The sequence below is a fragment of the Pelmatolapia mariae genome, linkage group LG9, assembly GCF_036321145.2.
Source record: "Pelmatolapia mariae isolate MD_Pm_ZW linkage group LG9, Pm_UMD_F_2, whole genome shotgun sequence".
In the NCBI taxonomy this organism is placed as follows: Eukaryota; Metazoa; Chordata; class Actinopteri; order Cichliformes; family Cichlidae; genus Pelmatolapia; species Pelmatolapia mariae.
Window position 1 is genome coordinate 12,567,911 of NC_086235.1, and position 25,872 is coordinate 12,593,782.

General features: G+C 41.4%; 1 protein-coding gene across 1 annotated transcript; it reads right to left on the bottom strand.

Annotated features, from left to right (window-relative positions):
• Positions 1–2,044: 2,044 nt before the first annotated feature.
• ptchd1 (patched domain containing 1) lies at positions 2,045–23,282 on the bottom strand. Its single transcript, XM_063483721.1, has 5 exons — positions 22,927–23,282; positions 22,054–22,636; positions 17,407–18,121; positions 3,495–4,219; positions 2,045–3,410 (listed from the first exon to the last, which is right to left on the bottom strand). The coding sequence occupies exons 2-5, from the start codon at positions 22,465–22,467 to the stop codon at positions 2,310–2,312; spliced, it is 2,955 nt and encodes a 984-aa protein (XP_063339791.1). The 5' UTR covers positions 22,468–22,636; positions 22,927–23,282; the 3' UTR covers positions 2,045–2,309.
• Positions 23,283–25,872: the final 2,590 nt, after the last annotated feature.

A 25,872-nucleotide genomic window follows, 5' to 3' on the forward strand; every position in this document is an offset into this window, starting at 1 on the left:
ACCAATAAGTTTGATGTGTCACATGGCCCTCTTCCTATTGAAAAAACAAAAGTTGTATCCAAGATGGCCGACTTCTAAATGGCCACCATGGTCACCACCCATCTTGAGGAGTTTGCCCCCTCACATATACTAATGTGCCACAAACAGGACTTTAATATCACCAACCATTCCCATTTTATTACGGTGTATCCATATAAATGGCCCACCCTGTACATTCATGTGAAAAGAAAAGGTTTGCAGTCTTGTGAAAAACCTTATGATTCAATAGGAAGCATAGGAATTAAGAGGGTAATGTGCAGCCAGGGGCTGGTAATCAAATGTACTTCAATAACTGATCATCATGTGGAACAATGTTCTTTGAATAGATAACACCAAAGCAAAGCTTTTTAGTCATAATTCACACTGCCACATTTGGCAACTGGAAAAAAAGACTTAACAAGTATGACTTGTTCAGAAATGTTGCCAAAAGAAAGTCTCTTCTCTCTACAAAGAACATAACAGCATCTGAACAAATCACAAGATTTCTGGAACTACTGTATGGCTTTTGAGACAGACACGACCAAAAAAGAGATGATAAGCCACAATTCACACTTCCATGTTTTGAGAAAGCCAAACACAGCATATCAGCACAAACACCTCTTACCAACTGTCAAGCACAGTGGTGGAGGGGTGATGGCTTGGGTTTGTTTTGCAGTCACTCAGTCAACCATGAACTGTCTATACCAAAGTATTCTACTACTTCCACTTCAGGCTTGAGGAAATGGTCCCAAACACAGCAGTAAATCTACAACAACAGAATCATCCAGACTTTAAACTGATTGTAAAGCTGCGTTGGGACCATAAGAGAGCTGTGCTTAAACAAATACCTGCAAGCTTCAATGAACTGAAGCAACATTGTAAAGAAAAGTGGGCCACAATTCCTCCATAACAATGTCAGAGACTGATAAAGTCATACAAAAAACAACTGCTTGATGACTGCATATTAAAACCCTTTTTTCACATGACTATATATGTTATACTGTTACAATGGTTGATGCTTAAGTTAAACAAGGCCAAACTCTAAAATAATGAGGTCAGTGATCCTGATGTGCCACAAGCTCGGTCTTCAGCTGCTCTAAATAGTGTTTCAGACTTTCATTTAAACTCCTTGATCTGTATGATGTCAGTAATCTTGGAGATCCTTCATATGGTTACTGTTGGGTGTAACGTATTACAAAGTAATGTGATACTGTAATCACATTACGTCTTTCAATAACACACTAATGCAACGTGTTACTGTACCAAATTCCGTAATTCACTAACCTGCAGTACCAGCAGAGGGAGATGTTTTATTTCAAGCCAACATTAAAATAATCACAGGAAAGCGTTTAAAAAGACATTGCATTCAGTTCATCATAAACACATTTACATGTAAATACATTTTAGCCACCTAGCTTAATTGTTTGTGACATAGAACAACACTGGATTGTACTGCTTTAAATATATTATCTTCCTCTTCTGGTACTGCAACTTCTGCATGATTGTCCATTTCATGCTTTGAAGGGGCAAAGCGTGAAATGGACATAGTGGACCAGTGTGTCTATTACATGCTTTGTCATAATATAGGGTTGGTCAAGTATTGAAGTAACATACTGCATTACTTTTAATACATAATTTTTCTTGAGTAATGACCACGGCATTGTGGGCTTACAGCTCCACATGGGCAGCCAGTCAAAAGAACGTTGACTTAAATGGAAGGGGATCATACCAAAATGGCTTGTTGTAGATAAGGGTTGTACAGAGAGGCTGCAATAAAACCCAGAATAAGATAAAATTATTTTGAAAAAGTAGATCATGTGAAGCTCCACTAGCAGGAATAGAATTAGAAATTTTGAGCTGAAAATGAGCAAATTAGAGTAAAAATAAAAGAGAAAAAACTCCCATACAAGGGGACTTTTGTTAAATGCTAATATTTCCACAAGATGATATATTACAAATCACAATGCTAAGATCTTGATTTTTTTATTTTGTCTTTATTTTTCCAGCAATAAAGTAGAAATACTCGAGTCATACAGATGATTGCCTCATGTCACTGTAGTTGTGCAACTTGATATGGTGAACAGACAGCAGTAGCCAAACAAAGTGACTGAATCTAAAGCAAGTTTTGGTGAAAAGTGTGGCACTTCCTCTGTGATTACATCACAACCTGGATTAAATTTAATGTCTCATTAGCTTTTTAGGAAACGCCTCATTCACATGCCACACAGCACTAGCAACAAGCAGGTAACATGTGCACTAGAAACCTGTCTTCCTCTCTTCTCATCCCATGCTCAGACGGTGGTGATCTGGTCGACAACTCTGGTGCTGTCATTCATTTCAACACACTCCACCTCCTGTCTCTGTCCTTCCCCTCCAGGTCCATGGCCCCGGCTCTTGGAGGGGGGCAGAAAGGTGAGGAGTGTGGGCAGGAATGCCAGCGTGTGCAGGGCCGAGCAAGCGGCCGTCAGGGTGAGGCAGCGAAATAGTGTGCGTGTGAGGTTGGAGCGTATGGAGCCAACGGGTACCAGGGCAGCACCATAACAGATGAGCGTCTGTAAAGAGGGAACACCGTGTCTCTCCAGTGCCACTCTCACCCAGCGAGTCCTGCTTTCACCCCGACCTGCAGCAAAGCCACAGAGGAGGGGGCCGCTGCAGTCTGCTGAGTGCCCCAAAGCTGAGATCAAACATAGCACAGACATGCAATCCAGCTCTACACCCCATAAAGTCATGAAGCCCAGGACACCAAACTGGACAGAGAGCAGGGTGAGGCCCAGCCACACAGACACCAGGGGCTCCACAACAGCCAGAGAGGAGAGACCCAACAGGAAGAGCACCGCCAGCAGTGAGTGTCTAAGTGGGGAGCTGACTGCTGCAGCATAGCGGTCCAGGTAGACGAAAGAAGGGTTAAAGATTAAGAAGCGGACTCGTGAGGTCAGTGACAGGCGTCGCAGCGTGTCCAGCAGCACTGACATCTCCTCGCGCTTGTTCTCCGTTGTTTTGGCAACCAAGAAGATGCGAGAAGCTGCCACATCAGGCTCTTCCCCCTGGCCGCGCTCTGCAAATATAATGTCATCCGCAAAGTGAGCAAACTGCGGCTCACGGAGAAAGGCATGGCGCAGCGTGCGGGTGAAATTTTCCCGCGGCTGGCTGGTGGACTGGTTGCGATCTGACAGGTAGTTCAGGTAAGCTTCCAGCCAGCTTATTCTCTGGAAGCCTTTGGCATATTCCAGCAGATCCCGCTGCACTGAGGCATTCCAGTAAGGGGCACTTTCATAAATGTAGAATCCAATCACAGGAGAGTATGAGCTGAAGTAACGCTGCTGGGCTCGGGTGTACAATACTGTTGCGGTGTCCATTGCAACCAGTGCGCTGGGGTCAGAACCCTGGGTCACCTGTTGACGACACAAACATTTTTATTACATGCCACAAATAAAGACTTTATAATCCTGTAAAAGAGAAATCACCAGGTGTCTCACCTGTAGGAATCCCATCAATCCAAAAGAGATGTAAACCAGATACAGCAGAACCACAAAGGGTTTAACATAAGTGTTAGTGATCCAGTCTCCATAGCAACGCCGCACACAGCCCAACAAAAGGTGGGAGTCCTGAGGATGAGGGTCCATGCTTGCTGTGGAATGTGGGTGAGGGTGTGGGTGAGGGTGTGGGTGAGTGGAGTTAGTAACATGAGCATGTCCACGAACAGCGGGGTTGTTAGTTGTATGCGGGTGAGGGTGTGTGTGCGTGTGAGTAAGGTCAGGGTTTGGTGTGTGAGTGTGACCAATCCCTTGTGGAGGATTCGTCACTTGGGTCTCCTCCTGGTAACGAGTGTACATTAAACACCTGTACCAAGCCGGTTTAGAGTCCAGACGGTCCGGTTTGGGGACTCGCCGGCAGAAGCAGCCATGTCTGTACCCGGTCTCCAGGTAGCCTGTAAACACCAGACAGGAACTGTAGAAGGACAACATGTAAACATAGCTGATGGTAACGGCCAGAGCAGCAGTGCGGCAGAAGAGCCGGACGGCTTCCATGTTGGTGAGCGGGGAGGCGGCCAGGCCCAAGGTCATCAGGTGGATCATGGTGGAGCCAGAGAAACGCAACATAACATCCTCGAAGACGCTTGCAACACGCTCTTTCACATGCTGGTCCTCACGGGTTCGTCTCCACGATGACAGCATCTCAAAGGAGCCGAAGAGCCCATGACCTGAGGACAAATAGAGCAGCAATGAGAATTAATATTGTATTAGACCAACAAATTTAAAACAGATTGTAATAATATCATACTTACTTAGCCAGAAAAATTTACTTTAGCAGAACTTTGTTATTTCTGCTCTATTTGGCTTGTTTCTTATATAGAAACTAGAGAGTAAAACTTTAATAATTGTCAATGATTAAAAACAGTAGTCAGGTATAAACATACAGAAAAAGAAAAGAGATGAGTAAAGAAATGTTCAGTGAATCACAGGAAACTGGTAGCTGGTTCCAAAGCTGGCCTGAAAGCTGAAGGCTATGCCTCACTTTCTACATTTAAATGCCCCAAGAACCACAAGTAAGCCTCCAATCTGATTAGACTGAGACAATTGCGGATAAAAAGCAAATCTGAAAATTAAGAATAAATAATATGTTTGGGGGTTTTTTTTAATCCATAATTTAATTAATTAACAAATTAGATTCTAATTATTTATTTTTAATAAATTAACTATTTTAGTTTATTAGTTATTTATTTATTAGTTAGTTATTTTATTCATTTGCTGCAAATGATGTCTCTTGACTTATCTGAAGAACCTTCACAGTTCACCAGAGGATACTTAGCTCTCTGTTTTCCAAACTCCAACCTCTTTGTTTTTAATTCATGGTTCCCTTAGCAGAAAACCAAGGTAATTTACTGGGATGCTAGACATCGCCTGTATTAAAGACAAATATTTTCTTGTATCTAAGCTTAAAAATAAAGCTCCTCTCTTCTCTCTCTTCAAGGGGTCAAAACCATATAAGAATCTCCCAGGGATTTGTGTCTCCTCCCAGTCTCAAACTGGGGATCTTTCAGCCTTGTTGCTTCAGTTTATTCATTTCATCAAATCACAGTGTTGCACAAGGTAGTGCAATAGTGCTTCTGAATATTCCCTCTCTGTATGAGGTCACACCAAAATCCCATTTGAAGTGGAGATACATGAAATGACAGATGTAAGACGTTGTGAAAATGCCGTTTTCTCATGCCCAACGTGAGAAATACCAGAAGCGCCATTGCTCCTGCAGTAGCAAATACACCTTAGAGCCATTAGGCCTAACAATATAGAGACTAATAGTCTTAAAACAACAGCACGATTTTCACATGATAAGTGAAAGAAATGAATCATTGTCGATTCACTAAAGCAAATTAGTGCCCATTTGCATGAATTTGTGCTTGTCCAGTCTCACGTGCTGCGCATACACATTGATTTAGGTGCAGCAGATGGTTTTTAAGGGTTTTTTTTTCCTTCTGTGGTTGCCATAGCATCCGTGAGTCACCAGTAACACATGTACACCCCACCGCTACCACCATCACCCCCCCTCTCCAGTGACCTCAGCATGGCGAAACACTTAACACCTAAGCAGAGGCGCATTGTACCAACACTTGAGGCGTGGGCGTGGAGTACAGAGAAAGTCTGCAGATCTGCGATGTGTGAGAGGGAATTACACAGAGGATGACGGAGAAAAGAGGTGCAGAGGTTAATGTTGCAGAGACAAGATGAGAGCAAAAAAGAGAGGCTGGAGACAGCACTTGTGCAAGGATATTTACCAGCATGAGACAGGCACACAAGCAGACACACACACATATATAGAAGCACTTAGAGGAACATAGAAGATGTTTCTTTTTCCTGAAACTATGTCTGCCCTTGATACGACTACTGTGTTGCAAAACGGGTTTTTTTCAGATATTGAAAAGTCTTTGTCAGTTTGTTAACTATGGCAAAAATGGAGCAAACAGGCAGAAGAAAATAAAAAATCTTAACAAGCGATCTTAACAAGTGAAGTAGTGCTGCTGGTGATCCTTGGGGGATATACTGTATGTATGTAGAGTTGTGTTCGGAAGTTTACTTATACTCATCATAGTCGTGAATGTCATGTTGATTTTGAACTCCTAAGAATTTAAAACATGAGAATTGGGTGCATAATTTTGGGTTTGTGTTGGAATTTCTCTAATCCACGAAGGGTAAAAAGTATACATACAGGCTCAGATATATGCATGCACGTTTTAATCTTTAAATAAGCGGTACTGCACATTCTTCATTGTCTTTTAACCTTCTTTTAGCCAAAGCTTATTAACTTCTCATTAGTGATTATGATTTACCACAACTGGTAGTTTCTCTTTGTCAGCATGATGAATGATTTGTTTGACCAATAGTCATAACAATAGGTAAGTCTAAGGATCTCAGTGAAGATCTAAGAAGGAGAACTATAGATCTGCATAAATTGCCAAGGTCCCTTTGAGACATGGAGAAACAACTGAAGATTTCAAAATAATCAGCTCCAGCAATTGTAGGTAACGACAAGTTAGTTGGATTTATCAACACTTTCCCAAGATCTAGAAGAAGATGTAAATTGTTACACCCAGATGAGAGGAAACTGGTTGTTGTTCAGGAACAATCAGGAACCACCAAGACTCAAGCCTGCCATGGCTGCTGGACACCCGTGTCACTGACCACAGTGAAGCAAGTTGTCACGCTCCTGGGACGGTGACCCAGTGTTTTCTGTTTTATATTATTTATCCTTGATTTCATGATTTGTCTTTGCTAGTCTCTTGGTTTTGGTTTCTGTCTCAAGTATTCCTAGCTCCTTAGTTCTTTAGTATTTTCTATGGTAAGTGGTATGTCATCCACATATGGGCCAGGCCTGGCGTAGAGGGCACTGTCTATGTGATGGCATGCCACATCTGGCCCGACTGTGGTTTGGTTTATGTGGCAGCAAAAATTCTGGCACAACTTCACCTGCTTCCAAGGTGCATGGAGAGGATGAAAGAATTCAAAAAGCAGGAACTCCAGCAACACTTGAGGGAAGAAGAACAACTTTAATAATTGACCAACGCGTTTCGGCTTGTGGCCTTCATCAGGGTCATAGTAAAACATTGTAAAGCATTGCTTATATACAAGACAGGAAACAGAAAAAAATTCAAATTAACCAGTCAAAACTTCATAGATAAGTCAGCTGACATATAATAGGTAGGTATTGGTTAATTGGTTAAGTCCCGCCCAAGTAAATACTGGGCTAGATCATTAATGATGAGGAGGGGGGGTGACATAACCCCCATATGTCTGAAAATAACACATGCATGAAATGAATAAGAAGGATACTATAAATATACACACAGATTTAATTTAAAAAAAAAAAAAAAAAAGGTCTGTAATGGTAAAAGGTTTGGAGTTCAGTAAGTAGGGATGTCTATTTAACAACCAAGAAATCTCCAAAACATAAACCTAACCTTATCTTCTGCACAACCTTTACGCCAAAAACCAGAACAATTAAAGAAATAATTCTAAAACATTGGCATATTCTTCAGAATGACCCAAACTTATTAGGTACCTTTAAAGAACCACCAATGATAACCTACAGGAGAGGAAGGAATATTAAAGATAGGCTTGTTAGAGCTTGCCAGGACCCTATTACTCCAGATAAAACCCTGATAACCCATAACCTACATGGTAATTTCAAGTGTGGGGCATGCATTAATTGTCAATACACCAAAAATGTCAAATCATTCAAAGACCCTATAGGTGACAAAACCATTGCCATAAAGGGCCTTATCACATGCAGAACTAAAAATGTAATCTACATGATACAGTGCCCATGCAATAAAATATATATAGGAGAAACATCCCGCCCTCTTAAAGATCAAATTAATGAACACAGAAGTTCGATCAAGAGGAATGATTTAACCAGCCCTGTTGCAAGACACTTCAATGATAAACATCCAAATTCACCATTATTTTTCCTAGGCATTGAAGCTATTAAACTAAACCAAAGAGGTGGCAATATAAATTTTATCCGGAAAAAAAGAGAAGCATTTTGGATATTCCGTTTTAAGAGTCTGCACCCCAGAGGTATGAATGAGGATTTTTCTATCAATGAGTTTTTATGAACTACACCTTTTTTTAAAAATTGTATTTTTATTATTTTATTATTTTTTTATCCTAATTTTATCAGTTAAATTACTCTCACATGAGTAATGTTTATTCAAGTAATCTTGTTATTTCAGCCAAAGAAGGAGTAGCGTTCTAGACATCTCATCTTAAGTCTACATTTTAAGTCTAATTTTTAGAGACTTTACATTTTAGAGACATAAATAAGGATCTTTTAACAAATGTGTTCCCATGTGATGATGTAATCTTGTTTTCTAATTCTAACGTGCTTTTACCATTACAGACCTTTTTTTTTTTTTAATTAAATCTGTGTGTATATTTATAGTATCCTTCTTATTCATCTCATGCATGTGCTATTTTCAGACATATGGGGGTTATGTCACTCCCCCCCCCCCCCCCCCCCCTCCTCCTCATCATTAATGATCTAGCCCAGTATTTACTTGGGCGGGACTTAACCAATTAACCAATACCTACCTATTATATGTCAGCTGACCTATCTAAGAAGTTTTGACTGGTTAATTTGAATTTTTTTCTGTTTCCTGTCTTGTATTTAAGCAATTCTTTACAATGTTTTACTATGACCCTGATGAAGGCCACAAGCTGAAACGCGTTGGTCAATTATTAAAGTTGTTCTTCTTCCCTCAAGTTTGGTTTATGTGGCCCAGGCTCAGAGAAAACAGGTGTGGCCCAGATCCGGCATCAAGCTGGCACTTCTGACTGACTGTTGTCATGGCAGGGTGTATGTCATCCAGTTATGGGTCAGGGCTGGCATAGAGGGCACTGTTTATGCGATGGCATGCCACATCTGGCCCGATTGTGGTTTGGTTTATGTGGCCCAGGCTCATAGAAAACAGGTATGGCCCAGATCCGGCATCAAGCTGGCACTTCTGACTGACTGTTGTCATGGCAGGGTGTATGTCATCCAGATGTGGGCCAGGTCTGACAATGATGGCACTATTTATGTTCTTATTCTCCTACTTTAGTTAGAAGATCCAAATGCTATGTTACAATACTATACTGTTATGGTAGCCAATGTTTCAAATGCAGATTTGACAGGTTTGTGAGTGTACACATTTCGATCCCTGGCTCCTCCAGTCTGCATGCCAAGAGTGTGAATGCGTATGAATGTAGTTAGGAAGCACTCAGTTTAGAGAAAGTGTGTGATTGAGTGAATGCGGCATGTTGTGTAGAGCACTTCGAGTAATCCGGGAGAGTAGAAAAGTGCTATATAAGAATCAGTCCATTCACTGTCTGAACAGAGTTTCGTCATGTTACTTTTGCACTGTTATGTTCCGGCACATGTTGTTATTACATGGCTTGATTAAGGTACACATTAGGCTGACATCTGGGGCCAGAGCTGAAACTGTTCTGGGCCAGCACAGGGCCAGCAGTGTGTCTGCAACTGGCCTTGTGCTAGCCCATGTGTGGATTACCTCTGGCAAACCTGATCTGGGACACCAAAGGGCCGTCATTCTTTGCAGTACGTGGGCCATGTGTAAGCACATTGTGTGGGCCAGATCCGGGTCATACCAATTTTTCCATGTGAGTAGGTTTTGGTTTCGTGTTTCGTGCATTTTAGTCCTGTCTTCCCCTGCTTGTTGTCACGTCGTACCCTCTAATGCTGTGTGTAGTATCCGTGCTCCTGATTCCCATTATACTTCCCGTCAGTGCTTAGTTTCTAGTTACCTAGTTTCAGAGTCTGTGTTTCCTTGCTTCTAGTTTTATGTTTTGTTTCCTGCATTTGCTGTTCGTGTTTTTCCGGCAAATAAAGCTGCATTTGGGTCCTTCCTCTTGGCTGCCACAAAGTGAACCATGACACAACTTTTATATCACCATGGACTAAGAAGTTACCAAAAAGGAAGAAGCCCTTGCTCCAAAATGTAGACCTTCAACCTCAACTAAAAATTCCAGCTGCCTATATGGACGAGCCAAATGTTTTATAGTCAAATGAGACATACAGTGGTATGCAAAATGTTTGGGCAACCTTGATAAGTTTCATGATTTTCTTTCATAAATCGTTGGTTGTTTGGATCAGCAATTTCATTTAAATATATCATGTAGCAGATGAACACAATGATATTTGAGAAGCAAAATGAAATTTATAGGATTTACAGAAAGTGTGCAATAGTTACTTAAACTAAATTAGGCAGGTGCATAAATGTGGGCACCCCAATAGAAAAATTACATCAACATTTAGTAGATCCTCCCTTTCAGAAGTAACAGCCTCCAAACACTTCCTATAGCTTCCAATGAGAGTCTGGATTCTGGTTGAAGGTATTTTGGACCTTTCGTCTTTACAAAACATCTCCAGTTCAGTCAGGTTTGATGGTTTCCGAGCATGGACAGCCCGCTTTAAGTTACATCATAGATCTTCAATAATATTCAGATCTGGGGACTGAGATGGCCATTCCACAACGTTGTACTTGTTCTTCTGCATGAATGCCTAAGTAGATTTTGAGCAGTGTTTACGGTCGTTGTCTTGTTGAAATATCCAGCCCCGGCCCAACTTCAACTTTGTGACTGATTCTTGAGCGTTGTTCTCAAGAATCTGCTGATACTGACTGGAATCCATGCGACCCTCAACTTTAACAAGATCAATTTTAGTTTCATCAGTCCACAGCACCTTATTCCAAAATTAAGCTTGCTTGTCCAAATGTGCTTTAGCATACCTCAAACGACTCTGTTTGTGGCATGTGCACAAGAATGGCTTCTTCTGCATTACTCTCCCATACAGCATCTCCTTGTGCAAAGTTCGCTTAATAGTTGAATGATGCACAGTGACACCATCTGCAGTAAGATGATGTTGCAGGTCTTTGGAGTTGGTCTGTGGGTTGACTATGATTGTTCTCACCATCCTTTGCCTCTGCTTATCTAAGATTTTCCTTGACCTGTCACTTCTGGCCTTAACTAGAACTGTGCCTGTGGTCTTCCATTTCCTCAATATGTTCCTTACAGTGGAAACTGACAGCTGAAATCTCTGAGATCGCTTTTTCTATACTTCCCCTAAACCATGATGTTGAACAATCTTTGTTTTCAGGTCTTTGAGAGTTGTTTTGAGGCTCCCATGTAGCCACTCTTGAGAGAAGACGCAAAGAGGAGAAAAACTTGCAAATGGCCACCCTAAATACCCTTTCTCATGACTGGATTCACCTGTTTATGTAGGTCAAGGGTCAATGAGCTTACCAAACAAATTTTATGTTCCAAAAATTGGTGCTAAAGGTATTCAAATCAATAAAACGACAAGAGTGCCCAAATTTATACACCTGCCTAATTTAGTTTAAGTAACTATTGCACACTTTCTGTGCTTCATTTCACTTCTCAAATATCATTGTGTTCATCTGCTACATGATATATTTAACCCTTTAAGCCCTACCATAGAACCAAGTCCGCCAGAGCTTATCTTTATATTTTTACATGCTGTAGTGCCATTTTTGGGAGCATTTCAAGTTGCTATACATCAATACAAGCATTATAGCCCAAACTTTAACAATATGCATGAATTAAGTGCATAATAACTACACAAATTGCAAAAAAGTGCAATAAACCTCAAAAATATTGAAAATCGTTTTTGGGTTTTTTTAACATATATTTCTAGTTAGAGAAATTTAAGAGGTTTATCCCTCAAAACTATAAATACAAAAAAGTTGCACAAAATATTTTCCAACAACAGGAAATTTATTTTGAGTGTCTTCATAGTTTTATTTTTGAGATACACCAATTTTTATATACTGCAGGAAAAACGAAAAAAAAAATTATAATTTAAATTTGCAAAAAAACAGCATTTGCATCAAAATAAACTATTTCCAGCGGTGCAATTTGAGTTCTAAGCATCCCAGAAACGATACAGAAAGTCATAAAGTCAAACATGACTTTTAAAAACACCAGGGTAGGCTTATAAGGCCCCGAGAAAATGACATTTTTCCGTGAAAATGACATCAATTCCGGTTTCAGGCAGGTAATGGCAGATATGCAATAGTTCGCACTGACGTCTATTCCAACGTAGGAAGTGTTATGAACAGCTGATCGGATCGGCAAAGCGTGTTTCTGGAATATTATGTTTTTGTTGCTGCAAGTGCTTTTTATGCAATTTTTGCAAAGCTATATGTGGAAGGAAACCGTGACCTAGGACAAGCTGATGGCATAAGATGTAAGTACAACTCCTCCGGTTTCATATGCAAAAAAAATTATTGCGCTAGCTTACGTGGTTGCAGTCCTACAGGGATTTAAAAATAGTTACGCAAAACGGAGCGTGCCCGCTCCGATTGGTTTTAAAGGATAAAATGAAATTGCTGATCCAAACAACCAATGATTTATGAAGGAAAATCATGAAAATTATCAGGGGTGCCCAAACTTTTGCATACCACTGTAAATTAAGCTATTTGGCTACAATGAAAAGAGGAATATTCGGAGGCGTAAAGGTGAGGCTTATAAACCTAAGAGCACTGTTAGCTATTAAGCATGGTGGTGGGAGCATCATGTTCTGGGGCTGTTTTGCTGGCAGTGATACTGGTACATTATAGAATGTGGATGGGAATGATGAAGCAGGACTACCTGCAAATTCTTCATATCAACAGCTATATGGTTGAACCTTTGACACAACTGGATGTTCCAACTGGACAATGACCCCAAACACATATCTAAACTGGCTTTGAAATTGATAAATCAGGCTAATGGTAAGCTTCTAAAATAGCCTCCCCCAGCACTGAGCTCAACCCTATTGAAAATCTGTGGGTTACACTAAAAACTTTGGGAAAACAACTAATTTACATGAACTCCACCAATTCTGCCAAGAAATATCCAGTCAAATATCCAGCGAGTATTATGCCTGAAGCTTGTTGATGGCTACTAAAAGCATCTGGTCAAGATGCAACTTGCTAAGAGTCATTTAGCCAAATATTTGTGGGAGTCTATGTATGTATTTGAGCATTTATGTATGGTCAATTATTGGACAAAATCCAAACTAACCAAACAGATGTATGCTGTACAGTCATTTCACACTGGAAAAAGAACCGCTCAAATGAATAAATAATAAAATGTGTAACATTTTCCTGAAGCTCAGGGAGGCTTTTTTTTTTTAAATATCTGCCAACTGTCTAAATAAATATGTGAAAAATACACAACTTACAATACTGTAAAACAAATAAAGGCAACAGATTATCTTATGAGGTGCTTATATGACATTCTCTTATAAACTAAATGATCCATTAATTTGATTTATACATATCAATTAATGTTGCTAATGATTGTAAGTGGACTGACTGAATGTGGGGATGATTGTTTTAGTTAAATTACAAAATAAAAATAAATATGGGGAATTTAAGAGCAGCTTGGTTTTACGAGTTTTCCTGTGAAACAGCAATAATTTCTTTAGGACTTTATTAGTCTCTGACATCATTGTGGAGTAATTTATGTCCACTTTTCTCTGCAACAATGCTTCAGTTTATTCTCTCTGGCAGCTCTCTTAAGGTTCTGCCACAGCATTTCATTAAGGTTGAGGTCTGGATGTAATATGGACCACCGCAACACCTTGATTCTTTTCTTTTTCAGCTATTCTGCTTGGGATCATTGCCCTGGTGCCTGACCAAGTTTGCGCCAAGTTTGCTCTTGCATTGATGACCTCACATTTGACTCCAGAATTCTCTGGAAAACAGATGAGTTCATGGTCAACTGCAAAACCAGGTCAAATCACCATACTGTGCTTGACAGTTGATATGAAGTATTTGTCCTACTTGTACTATACTACTTTTTTCCCTGCATTGTCTGTAAAATAAACAAAACTTTCGACATAGCTGCAGTTATAGTATGTACGGTAGGCCAATATTGGTGTCATGTACTGTGTGAAGGCAGGAATGGTGCAGCCAAAGTACAGACTTAAAGAGGTGAAAAAGTACACTCAACACTGACTTATTGCTAAACACAACAAAATAACAAAACAGACTGGCAGACAGAACACACAGTATGGAATGAGAGAAATAGCAACACAGACCAAGGAAAACGCAGGGTTTAAATACACAGAGGGAGCAATCAGGGAATGGGAGACAGGAGGGAAACACAGCTGGGACAAATCAAGCCTATTGAGACAAGGGAAGCAAAACTAAAAACACTGACATGAGACACGGACTTTCAAAGTAAAACAGGAAACATAACACAGAGACTGTATTATGAGAGCTGTATCCAGTTGACAAGGGGATACAGCTGACAGGGGAAACAGAGCAACTATTGAACACAGACAGAAACCAGAAGACTAAAAACTCTAACATAGAACCCAAAATATTAGAAATGATAAATAATGACAAAATCAAAGTTCAGTAATCATGCAAAACTTCAATGACCCAAGTACCCTAACAATTGGTCAACAAATATATCAGTCAAACTCTTCTATAAAATGTCTGAAATTTTCCTAGAGCTCTAGGAAACATATTTGTGCATCTGACCAACTGTTCAAACATGAAAAATCCTTAGCTGGCAGCTTTATAAAACAGAAGAAGGCCTCAAATTAACTCATGAGAAAAGTACAACTGTGATATTTTCTATAAAAAAATGACTAAAATGGTCCATCAGTTATCAGTCGTCCCCCCCCAAAAAAAAAAAAAAAAAAAAATAAATAAATAAATAACTGGGGTCCAAATTAATCCGCGTGGTGATTGGGTCACCAGGAAAATTTGGATTACTGCATTTACTTTCTGCGTTTCTGTTAAAAATCTCAGTTTTAAACACTGCAGGAAGCTCGCACTTGTCACACTGATGTACTGTACACTGCGCCGTTTCTGTTAGGCGTAACTCCCCAAAGCTCCACAACGGAGGTGAAAAGTGCAAAGTTAGCAACACCCACAGAGCCACAGCAGTGACAGTAATGGCAGGCTGAAGCAGACCAGAATTATCCTTTACCGGTAACAATTTACCCTCATTGCTACACAATCACACACCTGGTGAGTTAATGGCACAAAGTCATTATCCCGTCAATGTGCAACTTTTTAAATTAGCGAGCACAATGTGAAACATCTCTTGTGATTGATTTTAAAAGAGAAAGACACAAATCTCTGTCATTTTTAAGATATTACGAAAATACAGCATTCTTCCTTACTCCAAATCCAATCTTTCCCTGTAACAAAGCTTTCTCTCTCGGCTCACGCTGTCCTCCCACCTTTTTCTGTCTGCCCACTTGCATTCTGAGAAGATCCTTCTCCCTGCCTGCCTGTCTTCCTTCTAACTACAGTTTAACTTCATTTTCTGCTAAGAGAATCCTTATCTCAGCCTGCATTTGGAGTGATATTTCATATTTCATCCTCTCTGTCTGTTTCCCTGTACTTTCTGTTCACTCTGCAGTTGTTCTAAGCCTGACAGCAGCCTTTCCTCGCCCACTTTCTCTTTGTTCCTTCTCTATATCTTATCCCTGCCCAACCAAATAAACGAATTTACTTAATTAATTTAGTGCCAAATGCAACACAAATGAATGCTCAAACACTGATACAACTTTATTGGCCCTTTCCACATGCAAGGTGCTGCATAATTAGGAATGCAGAGGCAATCCAATTATGCAGCTGAAATAGTCACTGATCAGTAGCAGAGGTTTGTTAAACTGCTGATTGATTTTTTCACTTTAGGAAATACACAGTAGGATAAATACTACTGTGCAACCCCATTTACAACAATGTTATGAATGCATGTGGAAAAGTCATCGCCAAATTAAAAATATGCTTGTATGTCTTTAAAATTTCCAGTTAAACAAAATGTCTGTTAATATTAGTAGTTGTTTTTAGCAATACCCCAAAGAAGTATTTATCCTTAAATTATATATATATATAATTACATTAATACCCAAGTTTTATACTACCTGTAAATCAGTATTTTCACTGGCTTCCAAAATCAATTGCATGTTGGGGCTGCCCCCTTAATCAACTTTAAGCTCTTTGGACACTTACAGAGGGTTATAAATTGCAGTGTAAATGTTTTTCCTTCCATCACTAGAATGTGGCATTTTTATTGATATTATATATAACCACCTTATTACATTAAGCAGTGTTGTTGCACAAGCAGTTTTAAAAGTGTCTTCATTTCAGCTGTACGAAATTTGATGCGACATAAACAAAGCACAGCAATGCCTCTTCACAGAATATAAACTTAAATTGTACCAGGTTTAATTACAAAGATGTGATCACCGACTGGTATCCAAAGTAAAGTTGTATTTAAAGGAAAAGCTGGGCATTTTTACCACTGGCTACCATTTTCGACCTATCCAGGGTGTGCCCCGCCTCTCGCCCTAAGACAGCTGGGATAGGCTCCAGCCCCCCAATTTAGACAAAAGACATCTTGTAATAAACAAGACTTGAAACGCTCATGCACTAATCAGGAAAGTGTTCACTGTGATCACATATCAGGTGAACAGTAGGGTTATTTTCCTGTAGACTTCTACACAACCAGACTTGTTTCTGCAAAAATAGGGGGCGCCTCCTGCTGGCCATTAAAAAAACTGCAGGTTTAAGGCATGGGCTTCACTTTGAAGATCTAGAAGATAGCCTGTGTACAATGTTATATACAATGTGACTAAAATGTTATTACATATGTGTGTATGTATCTGTGTGTGGCTCTGTCAGAACCGGGGTTAGGGAGTAGCAGTCTGTCATGACTAGTTGGGGTGAGTAGAAAAGAAGAGAGCAGAGGGAAAGACACACAAAAGACACACTCTGTAAGAGAGCCAGAGTTTATTAACAACTAATGATTAAAAGCAAAGTGGTGAATAAAGACCTATATGGTGAGTTAAGTCAATGTTGTTAAAGTCAGAGGTCTTGCTGGCATGTAAAATAACTTCCTGTTCCATCTCACAACTCATTCAAGACTGCTTCAGCTACAACTTAAAACTTTTTTGAACCTTTAGTTTTAGTTTTTGCCATTCGTCAAAAAACATGTTGTTGCTACCATCATCTTCTCTATCAGTAAGTCAAGTTCATGCCCCACCACTTGTCAGTCATTTTGAAGACCTGTCTACTCTGAAATGGCATTCAGCCTGAGGCAGACATCTGAAAAATCTATTACAACAGGTACTGAAAAAGCAGGCTGCAAGGTACAGGCAAGCAAACTGCGAAGGAAAAGCAATGCCAATGTTCTGTGCGGCTCCCACCTGCCATGGATTAGCATCAGTTACTCTTTGAAAACGTCCTATACATAAAGGTCAGTTCCAGATAAATGGGAAAATTATTTCATAAACACCCAAAAGGTAAAATATACTTTGTGATATTATTTGTTATTTCGAAAGCAAATATATCAGAGTTAAACCTACCAAGCATGACGAAAGGGATCCCCAAGTACGTGGAGTTGTAGGTGGCCCCAGTCAGGTTGAGTATCCCAGCAGCAGTAAGGCCTGATAGAGTGATGGACAGCAGAGCTAGCAGTCCCAGCCAGGGTTTGGACCTCACACAGTCCCTCATGGAGCAGCAAAGGACGACAAGCACCCCACACACTCCCAGGCTGGCCAACAGGGGGCGACGTGCCAGCACTGAGGAGAACTGGAAGTCTGTCCTCAGAGAAGATGAAGTAGAAGGGTAGAGGCCCAACTTTGGGTGCAACTCTGCAAAGTGCTGCAACTCAGCACAGAAGGCCTTTTCCCACTGGCTGGCCACCCGGTCCATCAGGCCGCCTGGGGCTTGGAGGTAGTAGGTGAGCTGCAGCGCCCTGGCAGATCGGACACCTTCTCCCCTCACTCCCATTCCCTGAGCTCGCATCGCCCCCCCAGGACCCCAGCCCTGCACACCACCCATCTGGTGGCCAATGTACGCTTGCCGCCCATCTGCCAGCTGTGTGATGGGGTACCTCAGGACCGGCACGGAGCGATTGGAGTTGCGAGCTGACTGGATCTCCTCCATGGCGCGGATGATGTCATCGATGATGCAGACATTCTTGTCATCAAGAAGGCAAAGGTTGGAGAAGGAGTAGTTGAAACTGTTGAAGCCTGTTGCTGGCACGGTTACCTGCATCTGGTAGATCCGTCTGTGGAGCTACGAGCAGACAAAACAAAGAGAGAAAGAGCTTTATTTGCTCAGCTTAACGGTGGCTTTCCTGGATAAACTGTGGGAACAGTGAAAAGTTTCACTACGCAGCACACAAACTGAGTGTCAGCGACTCATTCACCTACTTTGTGTTCCTGTTTGTGCGACTACTAGGGAAAGAAATTTGGGGAAATGTGTATGTGTGTGTGTGTGTGTGTGTGTGTGTATGTGTTTATATATTACTCAAAAGAGAAATAATAGTTGTCTCAGAGTACTCCTCCGTTTCTATGGCGAGAGGACAACAGTGCCAGCATCCACGGTGCTGGTTACTAAGCAACAGGCCTGATGCCAGTCTCTGCCATGGTGAACACGAGCAAAGCTTTCTCCTACCTCAGAGTGCTGCATTGGCTTAAGAAAGGGAGTGTGATTCTGCAGGAATGTCTCCTGAAAATTATTTTTGGTTTAAAAGTTACTGTCCTGCAGCAACCTGTCCTAAGATTTATTGTAAAATAAACTTTTACTGCCAAATTCTTCCACGCTGTCATCATTATTGTCGACAGCTTCATGGCAGAGACTTAAAATTCCTGCTGTAGGTGCCTCAAGCACGTACACTAACTTCAGATGCCTACTCTTTAATAGTTGAACACTACAATTGAACGTTAACTTCACTTCCACTTGCATGCAGTTATACCATGCTCTATCAACACAGAGTCGATTGTTTTCTTTTGATTATTCAAGAAGGGTTTTTAGTAATCATCCTCAATATAAAATTCATGAAACAGCTACTGTGTATGTAGGTGTATGAAGTGTGTTTATGCATTATGCATCCAAGCAAATTTCTCTGTGGGATAATAAAGTCTTATCATGGTTGTTATATTAAAGAAACCAAAGGGACCCTGTTTTAAAATGTGAATATTATTTCAGATTTATATTCTCTGTGGATCACTAACTAGCTGGTGGTGAGAGTTAAAGAAAAAATATTCCTAAAACAAGACTATAAACAATAATTAATTTTTGTAGATGGCTGGGAATCTTTTATTGTGTTAAAAAAATCCAACATCGACATATATGAAGATGTTTGATGGGGATAACTGTTTATCAACTTTCCAGCAACATATTTTATGGACTAGTTAGAAACTTTGCAAAACCACCTGTGATGCTACTATATGTGATAGGTGTGAGACTGTGTGTTTTGTGCCAACCTATAAAGGGGTATCTGCTTTTTGCTGCGTGAAAACTGAGATATCCTGCAGCCCTCCTGTAAACTTAAAGCCCCAGTCACACAGAACTAGAGACTGGGTGTCAGCAACCAGGTAACCACTGGTCGCTAGGAGAAAGAATGAGTATCCCTAACCTGTTGCAAGTGGTTGTTGGAGGTTGGTAGCAATCCCTTTGAAATTTACTGTTAAAGACCCAATCACGAAGATTTAGAGACCAGTATTCTCAGACCACTTGATGAGTGGTTGCAGGAGGGTGCTTGCTATTGTTATGTGACATTGGTATACAAAAAGGTAAATGCTACTGTATTGAAAATCTCTTTGTGAGCGCTTTGGTTGCTAGCAGAAAGCAGCAGTCACCTAGTTTGCATGGAAGACATCGACTTTTCTGCAAACGCTTGCCAATCACTCTCTAAGTAGTTGTGAAACTGTAAAAAGTGTGACCCAAACTGGAAATGGAGACCATTCAACCTCAAAGTAAAAGTTGAGCAAGTGAAGCCAGTGCTGTTAATATCTGTTAATCCTTGATATTTATTATTGAGTGATTGTATATATTAGTGCTATTTCTTAAATTTGTAAATCTGTAACAGATTGTATTGTTTAAATAGTTTAGTCTATTACTGTTACTGTATTGGAGCAACTGTAATCCACATAATTTCCTTTGGGATTAATAAAGTATGCTGATTCTGATTACTTTCTCCAAACATTACTACCACTTTATGGTAAGTTAGCAAGTGCTTGCAGTCTTCCATGCAAACTACAGGCAATTCCAGTAATCTGCTAGGGACTAAATCAATCACAAGGAGGTCACTGCGCAGAACCCTCTTTGCAACTGATTTCACTCACTGACATCCAGTAACCACTCGCCAACCAGTCACTGTTTTCCCGTAGCGACCAGAGGTTTCCAGGGGATTGCTGACCAGTCTCTAAGAGACTGGATAAACAGTAAAGAAAATGGATACATTGGTTGGGCTCTAAAACCACACTAGAGCCATGTTAGGAGAACTGTAGAGCAGAGATTTGTTCTAAATAATAACATTTGACTTAAACAGAAAATGCCTCGAGAGAAATTCAAATTTTTACTCGATAAATAGAGACTTTAACCTGCTGGTGGAAAAAGATTAAAAAAGAAAAACACAATTAACACAGCGCTGTGTATCCTCTGGGAACCAAGTCTATATCCATAATAATATACTTCCAGTAAACAGTTGCTAAGAAATTTCTTGACCATGGTGTTGGCTCACACGTGTGCCCGTGCAGTGAAATGATGGTGTATATTTGCTTTGTCTTTTCAAAAACAACATGCAGTATCATATAACAGTAAAGTACGGGTTGTTTGAACACTGAACATTTTCCCACAAAGGATGAAAACCACCTCAAAAAAGAGCGAGCTGTAGTGAATCAGTTTATTTACCAACTACAGATTAAATACTTCAGCAGATGCAGTCAATGGGTGTGACTCAGAAATCTTACTCTTACTGCAAGTGGAAATCCCGTCTAGTTCTTTCTCTCGCTCTTGCTGATATCGCTCTCTCCACCGACGCATGCTTTAACTTACTACATGCAACAAGTTCAGACCCAAAGGGATGCAAAAAAGCTTCTGGGAAAATGCAAGAACTCATATGCTGAGGGCAAGCCAAGAGCAAGCAAAGACACAGGAAAAGGAAAATTACAGTCTTGAACCTCACGGATGATATGCAACACTGTAAGATTATGTAACAATGGATTTACCCTTTTACAGCACTCTCTTTTATGCACCAACCTGTTTCTCACTCGCTGCCCGTTGGCAGCAAAAGATGCACAGCTCTGAGCTCTCTAACTGTGGCAGTCCTCTGTGGACCAACGCTGAATTCTGCATGTATGTAAAGTGGGTCACAATAACATTCTTTGATAAACACATACACAGAAAAGCATGCATGGATGGAGCTCTCACAAACTCAATCTCCTCAGCAAAGCTCAGCCTGTCCAGCATATGAGTCAGCAAGCTCTGATTGCGGCCTAATAACTTCATGAAATCATTAAACTAATTGCTCTAGGGGTGTCAGGCTGATACTCATAACACCATTTAGGTGTACCAACATAGAGACCTCTAAGCTCCAGTTAACATGTGATTAAGATACCCTGCTTTATAACCTCAAAAGGCTGTCAGGGTGATTTGAAATAAGACTCCAGTTAATGAATATCAGTCACGGAGAGCGAGGAGTGAGGCAGCCTACAGATACTGACCTTCACCTCTTTGTGTTTCTGAATGAGAGCTTGTTTTTAAAGCTGTAGATGCACCTCGTTTTCTGATATATACACCATGATTTAAAGGGCACAGTAGCTAACTTGTCAAATGCTGTACTTTTCAAGTGCTGTGTGTTTTTGCTTGGCATTTCGCCACAGGTGCCTCGCGGAGTTCTTAAATCCTTGTGGGTGGGTAGGCCTATATGTGCTCTCGAACTCTAAAAATGACCATTCAAAGGTTATAGGTCGGCTCACATTCCGTCCATTTCAATCTTGGCACCTACTAGTTGAAGCCTGTTTCTTCAGCAGACACTCGTGTACGTGTTTATCTGCTTCTTCGCCTTATTTGTGTTTTTATCATTTCTTTATTAATCGTGAAAATACTTTAAAGATACTTTTACATGTATTTTATTTTATATATCAGACTGCTTGTCAGCTGAAATTCACAATTACTAAAGAAATGAGTTCAGAGTTTGTGCCATGTGTGCACGTGCGTACCTTTAGTATGGCGTCCAGATGAACCGGATCCAGCACGCTCCCCTTTCGGGTGGTGATGATCACGCGCCCATAGCGGCCCGGAGTCTGCAGGTCAGAGTAGAGCGCGTGCTTGGAGCGGTTCACTGGGAACAGGCTGTCCACGAGGTTGCCCTCTATCTTGGCCAGGCTGTGCTTGGGCGCGAGCAGGCTCTCCACGTCCTCTTCCACGCGGTACCGGCTAAAGCTGGAACCCAGCAAGATGGAGAGGAGCACGGGCGCCGAGGCGAAGAAGACCGGGTGGCTCGCCACGAACCGACCCAGCGCGTGGAACGAGGTCCTCAGGCCCGCGTGCAACACCTGGCGCAGCATCCTAGCGCGCGGCCGCGGCTCGAGCCTCTCCCACCGACCGGAAAGCCCCGGAGCACTGCCGAGCATCAGGGGCTGCCGGACGCATCGGTGGGCTCCGTGGGTTTTTGTCCGGGGTAGAGGAGGTGATGCCCGGTGGTGGGAGGATTTGTCCCCCGGAGCAGGAGGTCACCAGCCGGGGAGAATCCAACCCTCCTCCGGTCACAGGGGCGCCCCTTTGCCGGGGTTCTCTCATCCGCTGGAATAACGCAAAGGACAGAAGGCTGCAAAATGAGCCAGCATTTCTCTGCTTTGCGTTCAGAAATTATATCGCCAGCTCTACTTTAAATTTAATAGTCAGTACCCCGCTGCGTTCCGCGCCTTCTGCAAACTGCAGGGCTCTGTGCGCAAGAGAAAAATCGCAGAGCCCAAGTGATCTCATAATTAGACTTGTTAAGCGTCTCCCCCCAAACTGTCTAGTAGTTCTGTTCGCAGCGTGCGCTGAACACACGTTGCAGTTGCACTATACCAAAGCCAGGCTGTACATACCTAAAGAGGAGAGCGGGGGTACCGACCCGGTGATGACGGAGATCATCTAAGACGCACTCAGACCGAGATATTATCCTGCCGGCTGTCCATGCGTCCAGCTCCACCCTACATCACCAAGTCAGCACACAGCCGGATGGGTGGTCGAGGTGGGTGGGTGTGTAGGTAGGTGAGAGTCGCAAGATAGGATAAGGTGAGGCGTTGTGCATGCAGTGGGAATGCCGGTATAGCTGCGTGTGAAATCAACCTAATTTGGGCTTTTTTTCTCTGCGGCAGAAGGCTGTCATCCACCCTCTCCTCTCCGCGTTGCTCCGGTGGTATAGCGGAGCTTCCGTTCATCTGCCACTAATTACCGGCTTTCAAACTGGGGACCGTCTCTCTCTCTTTCTCTCTTTCTCTTTGCTTTCCCCCCTCTTTTGCACCGCCCTCACGACCCGCTCCAAGCCCCCTTTTTCGGCCCCGCCTCTCACCGTTCCGCGCCGCTACGATGCAGAGAAACGACGATGTGAGTGGAGAAGGATTTCTAGGAATTCAACATGTTACAAGTGTTTACACAGGTTCTGTTCTGTGATGTCTTTATATCAGAAAAAGAAGAATTAGAGTTGCTCGGTGCATACTAATATTATGGTACTGGTGTGATTGTTCCCTCAGTTTTGGGATGTTTTCAAGCTTGAATGATTTTTTTTTTATAAGAGAAACGTGCAACTGTTACAACCTATTTGTGTTTTTACTGCAGGGTTAAATAGAACTTTTTTTTTATTTTTTGTGCAGACACAAAGTATCTCTTAGGTTTTTATGTTGTGTAGCTCGTTACCATGGAAACGGAACAATTACTGTGTTGTTTTTTTTATATGCTTTCGTTCCTATGGCAATGGTGATGCCACCCATCCCCCCCAAACATACACTCACACACACTCACACACACACACACACACACACACACACACACACACATGGTCACACACCTGCTGACTCCCAATCTGCTTATGGCGTGGTGGAGGTGTCTGATACAGTGGCATTAAAGCCATAAGAGTGAGGGAGAAAGGATGAGAGAGAGCAGGGAGCAGAGGAGGAAATAATGAGTCCAGACAGACAGAGATCACTCTCGTCTTGTCTGTCTGTGTGTCTTTGTATTTAAAGCCCTGAAATCAAATAGTCAGGCAGGCTCTGCTCTGTCTTTGTGGGACCACTAATGGCTCCCTGTTCTCCCCAGATATCATACATCAAGGCTGTTCGGATTTAACACAGACTCAAAAGACAACACAAAAAAATGAAAAGAAACAAACTAAACAACAACAACAACAAAAATGCTCTTTACTCACCATGTTTGGATTAAATGAAAAGAAACAGTGCACCGCTTTAAACTAAAGAAAGAAAAGACGCTTGCAGCAAAAGGTTTTGTGCAGTGTGCAAAAACCAAAGGATTGCTGTTAAACTGTCATTTTGTCTTATTGCATTTTTAAACCTAGTTTGATGTTCAAGTGAAAAAAAATCAATTTTAGTCAGAAATGTACCATTCTGAGAACCCATAGACCGCCGCCTCTTGGAATAACAGTCAGGACAGTTTTTTAGGGCATCCAGTGTAGTGAAGCTGTCTGGTTCAAGATGCCAGCCATTGTCCGACTATGAGTGATTTCTTTTGCTCTCCACGTGGACTGCATACAACCTAAGCCTGCTCAAATGTGAGCGGTCAGTAACACTTACAAACTGGAAGGGCTGAAAAGTGAAAGCAGAAACATTTACATTTCATAATCTCTTATAATATGTAGATATCAATTTATGGAGATTGGAAATTTCTACATTATTTGAGCACTAATAGAAGTCTAGGTTTGCCATCTGTTACACCTGTGATAGATAATTATCTTTTAGTGCCAGTCAGTGCAAACATGTATCTCTGTTATGCATTAGTATTAGCCAGTATAATTAGTTTATTTAATAAAAATGATGCAATTAACCTGTGAAGCATCAATACCTCTAAATGTCTTTTGCTCGTTTTCTCCCAGGATGTCAGAGGTGGTTTGATTATCTGGTATGTTTGATTTGAGGTTATTTAACATCCAAGATGAAATATCTGGATACCACAATTTTTTCCTGTTAGCACATATAAAGACCCAATTCGTCACACAGTAAACGGCGATATGCTGGTAATGTGAGCGACTGATCGGAATCGTGAGGTCTGATGAATGGATGGAAAAGCTCATCTTTCCAAAGGCACCATCAACCCTCAGTTCAAGGAAGGGCCATCTCAGTGTTATACGCTTATGTAGTTGCTTACTAGAAGATCTTGAGCTACTAAACCCACAATTGCTTAAAGGGACAATCTTAAACATTTTCATCTAGTAAAATTAAGCCATACATTTCATTTTTTATATCCTGTTACTTATTTGTGTCCAGTTCGTAGGGGCAGCAGTTAAGCGGAGATGCCCAAACTTTCTGAGGTTCTCTTACACTGAGGCATAATCTCTCCAGCATGTCCTTGGTCTTTCCCAAAGTCTCCTCCCGGCTGAATATATCAAGAACACCTCTCCTGGAGATACCCAGGAGGCATCCCAATTAGATGTTTGGTCCACTTCAGTTGGCTCCTTTGGATCCAGAGGAGCACGTCCATGGAGATGCTGTGCCAATCCATCTGTCAACTTCCTGCCGGACTCTCTCCCCCACTCTTCAACAAGACCCTGATATACTTGAACTGCTCAGCAGCAATAACTCATTCCCAACCCAGAGTGGGCAAACCACATTCTTACAACTGAGATCTGTGATCTCAGACTTGAAGGTGCTAAATACATGGCAGTATCCCTGATCAGGTAACTCAGTTATGACTAAACTGTTGGCCAAAGTATGTCCATATGGTCAGGTCCAAGTATTTGGATGCAGTTTTTGTCATTTTATTTTTTTGCTTCACTACATTGGATCATGATTCATGAAGTGTCAATGGAAATTAAGTAGGCC